Consider the following 20,158-nt stretch of genomic DNA (forward strand, 5'->3'; position numbering starts at 1 on the left):
GTTACAATACTAGTGCATAATAACATCAACAATAGCTAGTGTCACCAAAGCTTTGCATGCATGCCATTATCTTAATTACGTTTGGACTGTACAGGCAAATTATCAGAAAGGGTTGTAATTAAGGCTAAATGCCAACCACTCCTTGATGCAATTGGCCAAACATCTCAATGCATGACCGTCCTGATGAATTGTTTTTTACAATCACTGACACTTCCCTGGGTTAACTAACAGGCATTAAAATATTATTATTACAGTATTGTTATATACAAGTCTCTACATATTCAGTCTCGCCAAAATGCAGAGGCAACAACTAAAGACACTTGAGCTAACAGTCGTATAACATATTATGGACGATGTCATCGACCTTTTTGGACCGGAATGCATCCAAGGGAGCGTCCACCGAGGAGATGGGAGTGATCAAATGAGTTTGTGCGCAGGTGCCAGACGGGGATACGCGAAGAGAGCTCGAGACAGTGTTCCTTAAACTTTTGACCACTCAAGCAGATAAAACACTCTCTCTCTAAATACCACTGGTAGAAAATGATTGATATTACCAGAACATAATTTTTGCAGCTTTTTGTGATTTTTTTCAAGGGGGGTGGGTGTGTGGGGGCATTTAGATATGACGATGAGGGTAGTTTCAGTTGGGTAGTTTACCTAACTTAATATCAAGAGTAAAACACAGTAGAACCCCTGTTAACGACGGCAATTGGTTCCACGAACCGGTCGTTAAGTGATTTGGTCGTTAAGCGAGTATAGGAAATGCACGTTAACATTTAAACATACATTTAAACAATGTATATCAATGTATATTAATACATTCACTTACTAACATTATAAACAATATGAAAAGAAACATGGTTAGCCAATGTGTAGTGAGTCCAACTGAGTCGCAGATGTTGTCTTGGGAGCAATACTTTTATTAACGGCAACACAACATAATGTAACCTACACTCGGGTGTTGAACGCCCATCTAACCACGCCACGGCAGAACTGGACACGGTCCCGCTATCCCGGTCCGGACCACAAGCTGTGTCCCGGACCGCGTGGCTAGAGGCTTCTTCAACCCAACGTGGATCTTCTCTCACCAACAGACAAGAACCCCGGGCCCCCCCCCTGTTATATCGGCCCGGGCTGGGGCTGGCTCCACCTCTCGCCCCGCCCACCTTCTCGATCTCTCTGGCTCTTTCCCAAAGGCTCCCGAGAGCTCTTCTATACCACGTGACCACCCCGCGGCCCCCTTCCACCAGTGGCCCCCCTCCAATATCAACCGGTCACGTGTTGGCAGGTTAACCAGCGTATCATGCCCCAACGTAATCGTGGCTGGCTGACACTCCCTTTCTTGCTCCCTCACAGAGAGCCCGCACCGCACACTGTACGTGGTGTCCCCGCGCTAACCAGCGCTCACCCAAGCCCCGCTAGGGCTGGTACTATGCCCAGTAACCAGGCTGCACAAAATGACAACATAATATCCGCCGTGGCCTCGCAGGCCCGGCACCACACAGTGACATTCCCAGTCACTACAAATGTATCAACTCATATTTACAGTACCTCCAACAGCCCGTCGTTAAAAGATTGGTCGGTTAGCGAACACATTGGGCTCTATGGAGGCACTACACTACTATACACTACACATTGGGCTCTATGGAGGCCCGTTGTTACGCGATCAGTCGTTAACAGGGGTGGTCGTTAAGAGGGGTTCTGCTGTAATTAAATATTATAAGTAAAATGTATGTATTTTTTCGTCTGAAACAAAAGGAATAAACGTCAACATTATTGTCCGGATCAACCTGCATTTGCATCACAACCCCGCGGACCACCTAGAGGAACGTCACGAACCACCTGGTGGTCTGAGGATAGCACTTTGATAAACACCGGCGTAAGAGGTGCATATGGATCGCAAAACATACAGATTAATGACATTATTAAAACTGTTAAGAAGAGTTATGTAGCCTTGGGCAGGGCACATTGCTCGAAGAAACGTTGGCCGATGATCATTCCTGAATGAACGAGGATATGAACCTCAATAGAGCACGTCTCCCTTGAAGATGGAGTGATGAAATCAGCTCGTGTGCCGGTTGCTTTTATGCATTGCAGAATCATGATATAGTGACCGCTTGGGGAGGTCTTCACCTAGCAGCAGATTGATCATGGATGATGATGATGATTACCCTGCAGTATTTGTTTAAATGAGCAAACTCTGGTGGATTGGTTTTGTACTCATGGCTTTGATGGCGGTCAGGCATATTAAACAAATACTGCTAGGTTGACAGACCCACAAAAATAGAACAGCTACACGGAGATTTCATTAAAAGTAGCAAAACACACATTAGGAGAGGAGTTAGGCAAAGAGGCACAGTTTGGGGGGTAGGCATCGCATATTTAAAGGGACAAAAGCGAATCAACCACAAATTAACTATTCGACTACATCGACCACCGTCACGGTTTTACATTTCTCTGTTTGGCCTTGAAGTAAAACTCTTCAGGCTTTGGTGTGAAGAAGTCCAGCAACAACAACTTAAATTCAAGTGCAAACAGGCTTGGGGCAGGACGTATCGCGAGAAAGGATCATGGCCGATGGTCATGAATAATAAAAAAAATCAAACAATGTTTAATTTTACCAGGTAAGGCCCACTGAGCTATATAGCTATTTTTTCAGAAGCAACCTGGCTATCACAAATGACAGCTCAACGAATTGGCTTGAAATGTGTAATTTTACAGCAGCCAAATACTCTAAATGCATTTTGTTTATAAATGTGGAGAGAAAAACCCGGGCAAAAAATCCACGAGACCACGGGGAGAACATGCAAACTACAAATATACAGGTGTCAGGCGTGGGATCGAACCCACGACCTCCTGTACACCAGGCGAGGTAGTTAACATCTTGCTGAGTGGCAGCTGAGGAATGGAACTCATCCGAGAGGATGTCCACCGAGCAGATGCAGCGATGAGGTTAGTTCGTGTGCAGAACAAGTGCTGGGTGGATCGTTGCATCAGCAGCATTGGGAAGCCTTCATCCAGCAGTGGATTGACCATGGCTTATGACAGTAATGATGCAAGCAGCTAAATGCAATGGAATCTCAAAATGCTTCAGATAAGGGGATTATCAATCTGGAAGAAACAAGTTAGAATGGATGGGTGCAACGCATGTAAAAAATGCTCAATAACGAATATAATCACAATTCAATACAGGGACTCCTCTACTTATGAACAATTCGGCCACCGAACTTTCAGAGATACAAACAAACCGGTCCGTTACATCCATTTGCCTGTTCGGACAGAGAGTCGAAAGTTCAACCGCCGCGCAATAGATAGTGGTGGTGGCATCTACATCTGCAGAACACGAAAAATCAGTAGCATCCACATTTGCAGAACATGAAAAACTAGTGGCATCTACATCTGTAGAACATTAAGAACCGGTGGCATCTATATCTGAAAAACATTATACAAATTTTCAAGCCATTCCCTGTCTTTAGTATACATGCCGTACAACATGTTTGGAATCGACAGGAGAAAAGTTGGACTTGCGAACAAATCGACTTACGAACAGGCCAGAGCAATGAAGATGCAAAAGTTATTTTCTTTCGTGTATATACGTAAAAAAAACCCCTACAATGCAGTACCGTGCAGCTATTTACCAGCAAGTCTCCATCCAGCAAAAGCTGCCATGACTTGGATCGATGTCAGCCGGGCGAGTGCTGCCAAAAGCGAATTTGGCAGCGAAACATTGTGTAAGTAACCTTGCCGAGTCCCCTACGGTGTGGTGCGATGGGTGCGATAGGCTGAACTGCCGCGTGGCAAGACAACCAAATTTGTTAACTGCAGACACCGCAGAAACTCAAGACAACGGAGAAACTAAAGACACCATAGATACTGCCAATGGGGCAAGTCCAAGTTGACTGAATTGAGAGACAAAGCAAAAACATCAGCAAAACTCTACGGTGCATCTCCACATGTTAAATATATGTCTTAGTCCATCAGCAAATACTGGCTTTCCACTACAATATCATAAAGCAGCATTTGTTTAAGCAGGCAAAATTATAGATCGGTTTTGACCTTCAGGGTCCATCAGCAGATGCAGACCCATTACGCAAATGCTGTTGGATTACTAGATACTTTTGGCAAGAGCACTTCGTATAAATGTATGGGGCCCCATGCAATGCAAAAAGCAATACCGAACTCATCATGAATGCTGTGGGACATTCCCAGGAACCATTGAACGTTGGACCACCAATGTTGGTCCAACAATTCCAACCACACATATCAACATAGGCCTCACATTGCATGTTGACAGGGTTACTGCTCAAGGCAAATAAGCAGAGCTCTTTACTCTTTGGTTCTTTCGGTAAAGCCACGTAGATATAATATAAAATAAATCACGACGTTTCGGGCGCAACACAAGCATCCGTCATCAGGTGGGAAGCATGGCCTACTGCTGAGGCAGACTGTTTTAAAAGGTTTGAAATGGGTGTTGCCCAAGGATCATAAAGAAGTGGCCGGGGCTAGTGATGTTAATGTGAGAAATTAGCATGTAACTGTAAGATAGGAGAGCAGCCTCCTGGACGAGGACACAGAAGTGGCTATGTTAATGTGAGAGATTAGCATGAAATAACAGCAGACATAGGGAGGTAGGATGGAAACATCACAGTCAGTTAAGACTTTACCTGGTTAATAACGTCCTTCCAATGATTGCTCAGTTTGTACCCATCCTCTCGGTTGAAGTTGTGTCTGTGTTTATCTATCTGGATGGCTTCATGAACAAATCTCTGAAGGTAGCCGGTAGGTTTGCAGAGTACATCCGTCTTGGAAAAATCAATTTCGTGCGAGCCCACAGCGTTAAAACAATGATCAGCAACGGCAGAGGTATTGGTCCTACCGTATTTTAGATCTGCCTTGTGTTCACGAACACAGTCCGAGACATGTCGTTTCGTTTCCACAATGAGACTCCACACGTAATAATGTTTTTTTGTCTTTTGTCAGTGTGTTGGCTATTCCACTCCAATATTATCACGCAGCAATTAAGCAGGTCAAACTCTGGACAGGTTAAAACCTTCAGGGTCTTATCAGCAGTCAGGCTAGATAAAATAAAAGTTCAGGGAACATTTGACAACAGTTAAACATTGGACAAGGTAGATATGAAAAGGTACAGGATAGAGTTACAACAACTGATTTCAAGTGACATTTAATATTTTGAGGTGTATTCGAATGAGACAGGAAATTAGGGTTCATATACGAAACATTAAGGAAGAAGTTGACAGAGGTTAACCCTATTCATAAAATATATGCAGGAGATTCATTAATTTGCGATAACAGATATATTTAGTCATAATAGATGAGACAGAAGAGATGTACTGTATTAATAAGAGATACATAGACGTGATAGGAGATGCACAAGAGAAACGGGTATTCAGAAGACAGATAATAGATAGTAGATGCATCCAGATGATGACCAGAGACGTTTATACATAAGGCAATGGAAATACATATATACATGTACTGTGTTCAGAAGTGACAGGACACAGAAGACACACCAACAGGGCACAGCCGTGCCTTGTATTTAAAGACAATAACAGGCAAGAGATTAATTCAAAAGTGACAACATAGATATTCTTGGTTCTTTCGGTGAAGTCACGTAGAAGGGAAACAATCAAATAATAAAGTAATAAAACAATAAAATTCTCACGACGTTTCGACTGCAACACAAGCAATCATCATCAGGTGTGAAAAAAAAACAGAGTGAAGAGATAAGAGGTGTGTAACTCATGAGATATTGAAGCACGTGGCAGGATGAATTATCAGGAGGTTGAATGGTATGTAGAAGCTATATAACGTAAAAGATGTATTCAGAATAGTTATATGATTTGATGTATTCAGACGGGGTTAAAGAGGTTGAACAAAAAATGTATTGGCAAGCGACAAAAGAGCCATTGGACAGGACAGATACAAGTAAAGTAATCTTGAAGCTGTGATAGTCTTCAGCAAACCTCCACTATCTCTAAAAAAAAGGCGACATTCTGGGCAAAATAGTTCACCACTTCACACCCTGCCCGCTCAGTAACCACGCGAAGATCAACACGAATCTTATCTTCAAAAGCAGCCGAGGGTCAATTTTAATAGCAAGATGCGTAGATGTCATCACTGTACACCGTTCGGAGCGATCTGGGAATAAGGACAACTCTGAAATGGCACACCGGGACGAGGGGGCACACCGGGGCGAGGCGGCAAGGATGCCCGCCGATCAATGAAGAGGCAGAGAGAGACGAGCAACACCGCGCTCACAGAGGCCACCGACATCACCCGGACGACCCCGCCGATCGCAAAGGTGTGAGGCCACCCCGTTGAGGCAACGTACACACACACACACACGCAACCCCCACACCCCCACAATTAATCGTTTGAACATCAAGAGATAGAAATCCTCACCACCACCAGTTGTGTCTCTCCGTGGTGGCCGCCGTGTGACTGCGAATGATGCCGTCCAGTCTGCGTCAGATCGTCTCCTTTCGCTCCTCCTCCTCCACCACCACCAGCAGCAGCACCACCTCTTCCGCCACCTCCTTTCCTCCTCGTCTTGCCCCTGCCGCGTCCTCTGGCCTCCACCTCGTCAGTCCTGCTCACTTTGTCCGCCGCCACCACCACAACGTCAACGTCGTCGTCGTCATCATCATCGTCGTCGTCTTGCTTGAGCCTGCCATTCAGCCGCGCTGTGTCCGACACAACCGCTGATACAACCGAGGCTGACACAGCAACAGCAGCAGCAACAGCAGCAACAGCTGTAGCCGGTGGTGACACAGCAGCAGCGGCGGCGGCGGCAGCCGTGGCTGACACAGCCGAGGCGGCGGCGGCGGTGGCTGTGGCCGACGCCGCCGAGACTGCAGAGTCTGACGGTGACGCCGCTACGGGCGGCAGCCTGCCCGCCGAGGCGGTCGTCGAGTCGGTCGTCGGCAGGCGGCAGCGGCGTCGGTGAGACTTCCAGTGCGAGACCTGGTGCTCCCTGGAGCAGTAGAAGGAGCTCTTGCACCTACCGCAACGCAGCAGGTTTTCCATTGCGCCGCACAATTCGCAGCTCGACTGCTGCTGCTGCTGCCCGAGTTCCAAGTTACTCTCCATCCGCGCGCGAGTCTTAATTCGCGTCGTCGTCGAGTTCTTGCCGTTGTTGTTGTTGTTTTTATTGTTGTTGTTAAAGAACGCGAAGAGCGTGCCCGCTACTGCGCGTGTCCCGCCACCACCACCACCTCCTCCTCCTACCGCCTCACTCCTCTGCAAGGCGGACGCTGATCCAGATCGCGCGCGGCGCAGATTCGTCAAAAAGAAAAACACAGCCGTGCCTCGGACGGGGGAATCGATTCCCGACGCCGCGTTATGCGTGTCGATTCTGATTGACGCGATTCGCACGCCTTTGCTTGTACAATTTATATGCATATTAATAATCGGGGGGGGGGGGGGTTCTTGCCCCCCCCCACCCGCTTTTTTATGGCAACAAAACTTAAACTTTTTTTTACAAGGAATCATGTGTGCATAGCTGTGGTCAAAATGCAAACAAATAAAACACTCTGAAAAACCCTATTATTATAATTATTATAATTTTGGTACTGGCAAAGGAGGTATTTCGGTAAAGTCACGTAGGTAGAAAATAAAATAAGTCACGACGTTTCGGGCGCAACACCGAACGAAACAAAGGGTATGGATTCCTGCAGTCACGAAAGATTCTAATCAATATATTCATATGATTGATAAAACCGCCCCCAAGTTCTTAACATACGCATTATCAACATTGAACAAAGTATTTTATTACAAATCTCATCGGCCACATGGCCTTCAGGGAGTTCATCTTGTCAGCAGTATTGATGTAATGCAAACAAATACTTTGTACTGGGGGTTGATATTCAGTTTCTCACCTTAATGTCACTGATTTTGTTGTCCCATTGTCTCTGAAACCCAGTCCCTCCATCTCTGGCTATTTAAGGCCTCGGTACAGAGCTGCTTTACCTCTTAACTGTGTGCATGTCTCCCCCCATAGATCTCTCTACGGTATGTATTCTATCACTATCTTAAATTTCACACTCAACTTACAATTGAACAATCTTTGAAATAGTGTATTCAACCAGACCATGCGTTAATTGTGTTTTTAACCGACCGTCTGTGTTGCTTTATACAGTTTCCAAATTTTGCTAAACCCTGTTTGATTTAGTGTGATGTTCCGTCTCTCTGTATCCCCTGGTGTATCTGTGTTAATTCCCTCTAATTAAGGTCTGTATATATCTCTGCGGTTATGTGTTTCCTCTACCTGATGATGATTGCTTGTGTTGCAATCGAAACGTCGTATATTATGCAATTTAATTTTTTTCTTATTTCTCCGTGACTTTACCGAAAAAAAAACAAAGATTAATCCTAATCTTTATTTATCCTGGAGGAATCCGATGAGCTATGAAGCTCTTTTTCACGGACGTCCAGTAGGGCATTTGGGTGACCCAGGTTTACTCAACTCTTGAAAATGAGACTCCATCCTGGTCTCGATTGGACATCCGTGACATCAAGAGCTTCACAGCTCATCGGATTTCTCCTGCAGTCTAAATAAAGATTCTGATCCGTGAGTTAAACAGCATCAACCTTGAACAGAGAAAATTATTTGGTGATGCGCAAACACGAACGAAGACAAATAAACCGCGGAACGTAACACTCGCAACGTATCGCGTGATTATATTATTACGGGAATCCGTTGCTTTGATGGCATTAGCGTGAGCACTGTCATTGATCGATTCATCCTTCTTGCCGAATAAACCTGCATCACCAAAGTAAAATAATCGATTATTGAATCAAGTCCATAATCGGAATATGTAGTCACACTGCAGTGAACCCGATGGGCCGTGAAGCTGTTTTTGCTTCCACAGATGTCCCAAACAGCATTCCCGTGGTCTCCGTTTGCATTGCATGGGGCCGTCCATAAATGACTTCACGCGATTTTGGACGATTTTTGACCTCCCCCCCCCTTCGTCACACGACGTCACAGACCCCCCCTCAAATATTACGTCACAAAGCTCTGCCCCCCCACCCTCCCCCGCCCAAAAAAATAAAACATGCTTCAAATCGCTTTAAACTAATGCCATTGTAGTGCGTATTTAATGTGGCGCTGCACTCTGATGTTGTAGGTAGAAAACATTTATTAAAAAAAAAGTACAAAGTGTTGTCTATATTTATTTAAAGTTGCGCATTTTGATGTGACGTCACATTTCTCACCCCCCCTCCTCCTCGTCACACATCGTCACAAATGTCTGACCCCCCCCCACCCCCTAGGTGCCTGACGTCATTTATGGACGGCCCCTTAGCCCAGGGTGCAGCAACACCCCAACCAAACGCCGTGTTCTCTCTCTCTCTCCTTCTGTGCGTTGAATGTTCCACTCCAATAGACACATTAACATTTTTATTCTTAGCTCTTTCGGTAAAGTCACGTTGAAGGGAAACAATAAAATAATAATATATAAAACAATAAATATAAAAATATATAAATATATATGTTATAGATTTTTTATTATTTTATTGTTTCCCTTTTATTGTTTCCCTTCAACGTGACTTTACCGAAAGAGCTAAGAATATTAATTACTGCAGTCACGAAAGCTTTAAATCAAAACATTAAATCAAAACATTTTTTTTTACCAATCTTGATTTGAAGCTTTCGTGGCTGCAGGAATCCACACTCTTTGGTTCTTTCGGTAAAGTCACGTGGGTATTTTATTTTATTTTATACCTACGCGACTTTACCAAAATAAACCAAAGAGTATGGCTTATCATAATTCAGGCGGAAATGTATAACAGCAGCCAAATTACAGTACACGAACGTTGATCCTAAATGTGGAGGATCCCGAGGAAAAAAATCCACGCGACCACGGGGAGAGAGACATCACCAACTCCGAATATACAGCAGCAGGAGACGGGGTAAGGGTCGAACCCACGACCTCCTGTGTACCAGGCGAGGTGGTTAACATCTCCTAGCCACTGTGATGATGGTAAGAGAGAGAGAGACACCGCAAACTCCAAATATACAGCAGCAGGCGTCAGGGTCGGGATCGAACCCACGACCTCCTGTGTACCGGGCGAAGGAGTTAACATCTCATAGCCACCGCGGCGCCCACTACCGCGGTGTCTTCACTGTGCACACAAATCATCCGCATCTGAACCACAGGCCGGTTGGTTTTTGTCAATCCGCTGCTCGATGAGGGCCACCCACACGCCGTTGAGGGGTCACTGCCGCGGTTATTGGCGCCACGGTGGCTAGGAGATGTTAACTTCCTCGCCTGGTATACAGGAGGCCGTGGGTTCGATCCCTGACCCTGACGTCTGCTGTGTATTTGAAGTTGGCGTGTCTCTCTCTCATCATCATCACGGTGGCTAGGAGATGTTAAATACCTAGCCTGGTATACAGAAGGTCGTGGGTTCGATCCCTGACCCTGACGTCTGCTGCTGTATATTTGAAGTTGGCGTGTCTCTCTCTCATCATCATCATCATCACGGTGGCTAGGAGATGTTAAATACCTCGCATGGTATACAGGAGGTCATGGTTCGATCCCTGACCCTGACGTCTGCTGTGTATTTGGAGTTTGCGGTGTCTTTCTCTCTCATCATCATCACGGTGTCTAGGAGATGTTAACTACCTCGCCTGGTATACAGGAGGTCGTGGGTTCGATCATGACACCGACTCTTGCTGCTGTATATTTGGGGTATGCGGTGTCTCTCTCTCATCACCATCATCACCACGGTGGTTAGGAGATGTTAACTACCTCGCCTAGTTCACAGGAGGTAGTGGGTTCGATCCCGACCCTGACGTCTGATGTATATTTGGAGTTTGCGTCTCTCTCTCTCTCATCATCATCATCATCACGGTGGCTAGGAGATGTTAACTACCTCGCCTGGTGTACAGGAGGTCGTGGGTTCGATCCTGACACCGACTCCTGCAGCTGTATATTTGGAGTTTGCGGTGTCTCTCTCTCGCCGTGGTCGCGTGGATTTTTCTCCGGGTCCTCCGGTGTTTTTTCTCCACATTTATAATCAACATCACAGCGTTTAAAGTATGTGGCTGCTATACATTTGCACATGATGATAAGCCGCTTCGTTCAGTTATAATTTGTGATAAATAATTAAAGGAAATAAATACTATTTCTTTATTTGCATTTCCGATACTTTGCACTCCTGTGGTGTTTTGTATTGTTTGTTATAACGTTCTGACCCCGTACCACTTACTGGAAATCTATGGAAACATATCTTTATAGCTCATCGGATTCCTCCAATATAAACATTCTTACCGATTCATCTGTGAAAATGAGCTTCATGGCTTATCGGATTCCTCCAGTATAAATATTATTGTTCGATTAATCTGTGGATAGAGAGCTTTGTGGCTCATCGGATTTCTCCAATGTAAATAAATATTCTGCTTCAACGATTCGACTCCATGGCACGTGAATCGATCAATCGATTCATGGAGACAACCCCCCCTCCTCCTCTCCCACCAAACACATGGGGAGCCTCGGTGAGCAAACCCAGACGGTCGTTTCGCGAACTCGCCGATTCAACGCCGTGGTTTAAAAAAAAATGAAGTTTTTAATTAATAAATAAGCGCCCATTTGAACCTTACTCGGGCGGCCCGCGTGCGAATTATCATTCGCCCCCGTTGACAACTTTTCACGAGTCATGTTCTGTTGTATCCGCTGTTTTGGTACAACGTAAAAACAGGGGTTCATATTCTAGAGATTTGTTCACGAGGCAATTCAGATTTACAAACACAGACACAATTTTTAACCGAGAGGATGGTTTCAAATTAAGCAACCATTGGAAAGATGTTCTGAATCAAACCAAACATTAAACTAATTTTCAATGGTACAGTATATTTTTTCAACTAGTGGTACCCCAAACTTTCGCAGCTCTTATAAATTCCCTTTTCACACCATAAATATGTAAACTCCCCCTCCCCCCCTCGCCGACCTGCACATGTTCACCCCCTCTACACCGTTCATCATGCTAAGTCCGCCAATTAAATGCTAAATTTTTAATGCTAATTCCTTTGTCAAGGCACCTTAATTCCTCTCACACAGCCTAAATGTCGCGGTCTGAGCTTGGCTGTGTTCACTCCAGCGCTGTCCTCTAGACAGTCTGGTCCCTTCACCTGATGAAGGCCACTTGTGTTGTGGCCGAAACGTCGTGATTTTTGTTGTTTTATTTTTTACCTACGTGACTTTACCGAATAGAACCAAAGAGTAGGGGTTCATATTCTTGGTTCTTTCGGTAAAGTCACGTGGCTTTCAGACCGCATCCATTATTTTCGTCTCCCCCCTCCTCTTTTCCGAACATAGATGGACTCGTCCATCTAAACAAACTGTCAAATCGCTCTCCGTGGTGCTAACGCTTTAAAAAAAACCCGCCACTTTTTTCAAATTTTCTTGCTGTGGTTTTCACACCTGATGATGATTGCTTGTGTTGCAGTCGAAACGTCGTGAGAATTTTATTGTTTTATATTTCTATTATGTTATTGTTTCCCTTCTACATGGTGACTTTACCGAAAGAACCAAGAATATGAATCCCTGCAGTCACGAAAGCTTTAAATCAAAACAGGGGTTGTGGGTGGGTGGGTGGGGGTGAGCGTCCGGGCAAACTATTTTAAAATCGCGTTTTTCCCCGCACCGCAAACCGCCGCCCTTTCACTTTAGCCCCGCCCCCCCCCCCCAGAGAACGGACTTGGTCCCGCGCGAGCTCCCGTAGTGGGCAAGAGAGGGTGGGGGCGGGGCGGGGCGGAGCGCGCGCGCGCGCACGTGACATAAACAAGGCGCGCGATGGCGGCGCGACAAACGATTCCGACGATTGTAGAATCGACGAAGATTTAACTATTTTAACGATTCCGAGGAATCTGTGACCGCGATCGATTCCCACGACGTTCGTCAAAACGTAGTGGTTGCAGTTGAGGCGACTTTGGGGCGATGATGGCGATGGCCGAGTTTGCAACAAGGCGCGGTTTATACAAACAGTAGCTGTCAACCCATGCGGTTTACCTCGTGGTCATGTACGGGGGAAGTTTAGTTTTCAGGTCCATGCGGCGTACGGACGTTTCAATTCGGGCAAAAAAAAAGTGTGTTTATCGCTTGGGATGGGACTTTGGGGCTGTCCATAAATGACGTCACGCGATATTTGAACTTCCCCCCCCACCCCTAGTCACACGGCGTCACAAAAAGTCAGACCCCTCCCCCCTCAAATATGACGTCACAAAGCTCTGCCCCCGCCAAAAAAAATAAAACATGCTTCAAATCGCTTTAAACTATTGTCATTGTAGTGCGTATTTAATGTGTCGCTGCACTCTGATGTTGTAGGTGGAAAACATTTATTAAAAAAAAGTAGAAAGTGTTATCTATATTTATTTAAAGTTTCGAATTTTGATGTGACGTCACATTTCTCAAACCTCCCCCCCTTCGTCACACATCGTCACAAATGTCTGACCCTCCCCCCTAGGTACGTGACGTCATTTATGGACGGCCCCTAAGGTAGGCACTGATAAGGGGTTGACAGGTATGCTATACACCGCACTACTATACACTACACTACTATACACTACACTATACACTACACTATACACTACACTATGCACTACACTATACACTACTATACACTACTATACACTACACTATACACTGCACCATACACTACACTACTATACACTACACTACTATACACTACACTATGCACTACACTATACACTACACTACTATACACTACACTACTATACACTACACTATGCACTACACTATACACTACACTATACACCACACTACTATACACTACACTATTATACACCACACTACTATACACTACACGACAATACACTACACTATACACCACACTACTATGCACTACACTGCTATACACTACACTACTACACTACACTTTACACTACACTATACACTACACTAAACACTACACTACTATACACTACACTACTATACACTACACTACTATACACTACACTATACACTACACTACTACACACTACACTATTATACACCACACTACTATACACTACACGACTATACACTACACTATACACCACACTACTATACACTACACTGCTATACACTACACTACTACACTATACACTACACTATACACCACACTACTATACACCACACTACTATACACTTCACTATACACTACACTACTATACACTACATTACTATACACTACACTACTATACACTACACTATACACTACACTATACACTACACTACTATACACTACACTACTAAACACTACACTATTATACACCACACTACACTATACACCACACTACTATACACTACACTACTATACACTACACTACTATACACTACACTATGCACTACACTATACACTACACTATACACCACACTACTATACACTACACTGCTATACACTACACTACTACACTACACTTTACACTACACTATACACTACACTAAACACTACACTACTATACACTACACTACTATACACTACACTACTATACACTACACTACTATACACTACACTACTATACACTACACTATACACTACACTACTACACACTACACTATTATACACCACACTACTATACACTACACGACTATACACTACACTATACACCACACTACTATACACTACACTGCTATACACTACACTACTACACTATACACTACACTATACACCACACTACTATACACCACACTACTATACACTTCACTATACACTACACTACTATACACTACATTACTATACACTATACTACTATACACTACACTATACACTACACTATACACTACACTACTATACACTACACTACTAAACACTACACTATTATACACCACACTACACTATACACCACACTACTATACACTACACTATACACTACACTATTATACACTGCACTACCATACCATCCCTGTCAACCCATACGGTTTACCCCGTATTCTTGTACAGGGAAATTGAGTTTCTAGATCCATTCATAAACTCGGCGAGAAAAAAAGTACAAGAAGACGAAAATTGACAAAAGCAAAAGGCAATTAAAATATAATGCAACACTGAAGCAAGTAGAAATCTAAACAAAAAGCAAAGAAAATATTGCACACACACGAATGAACGTTAAGTAACGAATTCCCTGTCGCGTAAAGTTGGCTCCGGCAGATTACGTTGTTTTTTTTTTAGACCGATCGTAATACAATTACAAAGTTAAGTGACAGAAACATGCAACAGATATTGGGTGACTATTGTTCTAGCAAGTAAACAAGCAAACAGTTGCCAAGTACAGTTTCGGGAAGTGTATACAATGAGGGAAAAAAGTATTTGATCTGCTGATTTTGGTCGTTTGCCCACTGACAAAGAAATGATCAGTCTATAATTTTTATGGTAGGTTTATTTGAACAGTGAGAGAGAATAACAACCAAAAAAATCCAGAAAAACGCACGTCAAAAATGTTATAAATTGATTTGAATGAGGGAAATAAGTATTTGACCCCTCTGCAAAACATGACTTAGTACTTGGTGGCAAAATCCTTGTTGGCAATCTTAGAGGTCAGACGTTTCTTGTAGTTGGCCACCAGGTTTGCACACATCTCAGGAGGGATTTTGTCCCACTCCTCTTTGCACATCTTCTCCAAGTCATTAAGGTTTCGAGGCTGACGTTTGTCAACTCGAACCTTCAGCTCCCTCCACAGATTTTCTATGGGATTAAGGTCTGGAGACTGGTTAGGCCACTCCAGGACCTTAATGTGCTTCTTCTTGAGCCACTCCTTTGTTGCCTTGGCCGTGTGTTTTGGGTCATTGTCATGCTAGAATACCCATCCACGACCCATTTTCAATGCCCTTGCTGAGGGAAGGATGTTCTCACCCAAGATTTGACCGTACATGGCCCCGTCCATCGTCCCTGATGCGGTGAAGTTGTCCTGTCCCCTTAGCAGAAAAACACCCCCAAAGCATGATGTTTCCACATCCATGTTTGACGGTGGGGATGGTGTTCTTGGGGTCATAGGCAGCATTCCTCCTCCTCCAAACACGGCGAGTTGAGTTGATGCCAAAGAGCTCCATTTTGGTCTCATTTGACCACAACACTTTCACCCAGTTGCCTACTGAATCATTCAGATGTTCATTGGTAAACTTCAGACGGGCATGTATATGTGCTTTCTTGAGCAGGGGGACCTTGCAGGTGCTGCAGGATTTCAGTCCTTCACGGCGTAGTGTGTTACCAATTGTTTTCTTGGTGACTATGGTCCCAGCTGCCTTGAGATCATTGACAAGATCCTCCTGTGTAGTTATGGGCTGATTCTTCACCGTTCTCATGATCATTGCAACTCCACGAGGTGAGATCTTGCATGAAGACCCAGGCCGAGGGAGATTGACAGTTCTTTTGTGTTTCTTCCATTTGCGAATAATCGGACCAACTGTTGTCACCTTCTCACCAAGCTGCTTGGCAATGATCTTGTAGCCCATTTCAGCCTTGTGTAGGTCTACAATCTTGTCCCTGACATCCTTGGAGAGCTCTTTGGTCTTGGCCATGGTGGAGAGTTTGGAATCTGATTGATTGCTTCTGTGGACAGGTGTCTTTTATACAGGTAACAAGCTGAGATTAGGAGCACTCCCTTTAAGAGTGTGCTCCTAATCTCAGCTCGTTACCTGTATAAAAGACACCTGGGAGCCAGAAATCTTTCTGATTGAGAGGGGGTCAAATACTTATTTCCCTCATTAAAATGCAAATCAATTTATAACATTTTTGACATGCGTTTTTCTGGATTTTGTTGTTGTTATTCTGTCTCTCACTGTTCAAATGAACCTACCATTAAAATTATAGACTGATCATTTCTTCGTCAGTGTGCAAACGTACAAAATCAGCAGGGGATCAAATACTTTTTTTCCCTCACTGTATGGGGTAGCAGTCAAACCCTTAAAAAATACGTATAAATAAACGTGATGGGATCCATATTTTTCTTCTTTGGTTCTTTCGGTAAAGTCACGTAGAATGAGAATAAAATAATAAAATAAAATAAGACAACATTCTCACGACGTTTCGATGAAGGCGGCTTGTGTTGTGGCCGAAACGTCGTGAGAATTTCATTGTCTTATTTTATTTTGTTATTTTATTCTCATTCTACGTGACTTTACCGAAAGAACCAAAGAAGATGAATCCTTGCAGTCACGAAAGCTTTAAATCGGGATTCATATTCTTGGTTCTTTCGGTAAAGTCACGTAGAAGGGAAACAATAAAATAATAAAAATATAAAACAATAAAGTTATCACGACGTTTCGACTGCAGCAAGCAATAACCATCAGGTGTGAAAACCACAGCAAGAAAAAATTCTTCTTTCACAGCAAGAACATTTTCTTGTTGTGGTTTTCACACCTAACGATGATTGCTTGTGTTGCAGTCGAAACGTCGTGCGAATTTAATTGTTTTATGTTTTTATTATTTTATTGTTTCCCTTCTACGTGGTGACTTTACCGAAAGAACCAAGAATATGAATTCCTGCAGTCACGAAAGCTTTAAATCAAAATGTGATGGGATCCATTGATTCTACTCTATCATCATCATCATCAGCCATGACCTCTCCACTGCTGGATGAGGCCCTCTACCATGTCGTTGCTATCGCTCACGGACATGTGATTTCATAATCCATCTAAAACTAAAGCAATTTTTATAAAATAAATGTTTTACCAGGTGAAGTCCCACTGAGCAATACTGCTCTTTTACACCAACGACCGAGCCACAAATGTCAGCGCAACGAAGTGGCCCATCATCGCGTGGACATTTAAAGCATACAATGTCGTGAGAATTGTTTTGTTTTGTATTTTTATTATTTTATTGTTTCCCTTCTACGTGACTTTACCGAAAGAACCAAGAATATACATACAAACACTCTAAACGCGTGATGTTCATTCTAAATGTGGAGGGAAAAACTGGAGGACTCGGATAAAAATTCACGTGACCACGGGGAGAGAGACATGCAAACTCCAAATATACAGCAGGCTTAAGAGGAGGAATTGAACCCATGACCTCCTTGCATACCAGGCGAGGTAGTTAACATCTCACCACCGTGGCCCCATCTAACTCCAAGATGCCCATTCGCGTACTTAATTTTGCAGACATTACAAAGCAATAATTGGCATCCAATTAATAGCTTACAATGTAACTAATCTACACATGTAACGGTATAAGATCACAGATAAAGTACTGTATTATTGCATTCATTCCAAATGAGTACTTCTGAATAATTTGCCAGGCCTTCATCCAGCATTGGATTGGCAAAAGGGCCATAAAATATAATTTAAAGTGTAATACACATCCATCAACGTAGATATATGTAGTTAATAATAATGCATTTTATTTGTGAGCGCTTTTCTGAATACGTTGCTTTCAGAATCAGAATCAAATCTGTATTTACTTTATGAAATGTGCAATCACTTCACCACAGTAATGCAATTCCGCCCCCTGTAGGAGTATTTGCATGACTTAAATCAAGCCGTGTCGTCCAATGTGATCACGTATATGTGTGGATGTGTGGTATGGCGTACAGGTTTCCCTCGCTCTATGCGGTTGTAGTTTATGCGTTTCCCGAAAAAATAGGTCGCACAAAGCGAAACCCGCACAAGGAGACAGCTGCCTGCCGAGCAGCACACATAGTGCAGTACACACACAAATTATCTCTGTATTTATCTTTACGTATTTCTATCTGTATGTATATGTATCTCTATGTGTGTATGTGTATCTATGTATCTCTTTGTGTAATGCTCAGGAGGATGTGGAGCTGAGTAGACTTGCCTACGAACTGGTACCAGTGGTGTCAAGATCGACCTCTGTGGAGGAGGCTCCTGAAGGACGCTGCTGCTGCTGCTGCTACTGGGCAGTTTGGAGGCAGTCGCCCTCCAGGAACAACATCGGAGGGCAGAGGAGCGACGCTCACAACAACGTGCGGAACGCCTGGCGGATAAAATGGAGCAATTTGGCGCAGTAAGGGGGTTTACAGGTGGTGCATCTACCGGTCATCTCAGTCAGCCAACCCGTGGCACCACCTGGGTCTGTCCCGACGCCTTATGCCAGCGAGCCTTCGACACTTCACGTGGCCTCAAAGTGCACCTAGCCTGGCACAGGCGCCGTGGTGAATTCATCGTGGTATTGGTGTATCTCTCTGTGTGTATTGTATCTCCGTGTGCGAGACAGCTCGCTGCCTGCCGAGTAGCGCAACACAGTTACACACAAACAACGCTGTCCATAACCGCATATGAGTGAGTTAATTCAAACGGTGCAATACAGCAAAGTTTGTTTAGAAATATGCTGCATGTATATTGTAGCGCACAACTTTATCTATCTGTGATGAACGCCGCACTTTCTGTCGTTTTCATACAAGGGACGCTACAAACCCACGCGCCACCCTGCATGAACGATGGAGGCACAGGGACAGACGTTCGATTACGTTGGCATCGATCTGTAGACGGCGGTCTTCTCGCACGGCCAGCAGCTCTTTGTCGCATTATCTCGATCCCGCAATCCCAAACAGGTGAAAGTCCGCATCGAACCGAACCCCCAGCAAGGCCATCTACTTAACGACGAGAGAAAATTCACACGAAATTTCGTTTTCAAATGAAGTCTTCCAGATGTAAAATGATATAAGCTTTTAATGAAGAAATACAATTATCTACTTCAAAAACAATACAATTCAAAGATCTTTAATTTTAAAACTTCAAAACGGAGCATCGGGTGCTTGCGTGAATGCGTTGTTCGTGTGCAATTTTTTTCGTGACATTCCTGGCCGAAGGCCGTAAATGGTTGTGAGGGGCACCACAAACGCCCCCGAACAACCCCTGGTGTATATTATATATGCAGTCATATCTATAGGGCCCTTTTTGCCAGTATCAAGGTGAAAAGAAAATGGTCCCACAGATTATGGCTCTTTAGTCTGAACGTTTCGCGACCAGGAGCCACGACGGGGACACTAACGCACTGCGTCACTGCAGCTGCAGGGAAAATGCTACATTCTTCACGAGCATTTATTTAATTTGATGGGGAACGCTCATCAGGATGGGAATATGATCATAATCTTTATTCGCACTGGAGGAATCCGATGTGCTACGATGCCCTTTTTTCACAGATGTCCAGAAAGTGATGGGTAATTAAGGCCATCTTC

The 20,158-nt window shown here is 44.0% G+C and overlaps 1 protein-coding gene across 1 annotated transcript in view; it reads right to left on the reverse strand.

Moving 5' to 3' along the window:
- Window positions 1–7,273, reverse strand: part of LOC116953961 (egl nine homolog 1-like) — a 45,346-nt gene extending 38,073 nt beyond the window's left edge. The window contains exon 1 of the mRNA XM_032974304.2: window positions 6,424–7,273. Coding sequence (XP_032830195.2) covers window positions 6,424–7,110 — 687 coding nt within the window. The 5' untranslated portion in view covers window positions 7,111–7,273. The remainder of the gene's footprint in view (window positions 1–6,423) is intronic.
- Window positions 7,274–20,158: the final 12,885 nt, after the last annotated feature.

This window comes from Petromyzon marinus, chromosome 53 (assembly GCF_048934315.1).
Source record: "Petromyzon marinus isolate PM22_M1 ecotype Great Lakes invasive population chromosome 53, UKy_Petmar_22M1.pri1.0, whole genome shotgun sequence".
NCBI classification, from domain to species: Eukaryota; Metazoa; Chordata; class Hyperoartia; order Petromyzontiformes; family Petromyzontidae; genus Petromyzon; species Petromyzon marinus.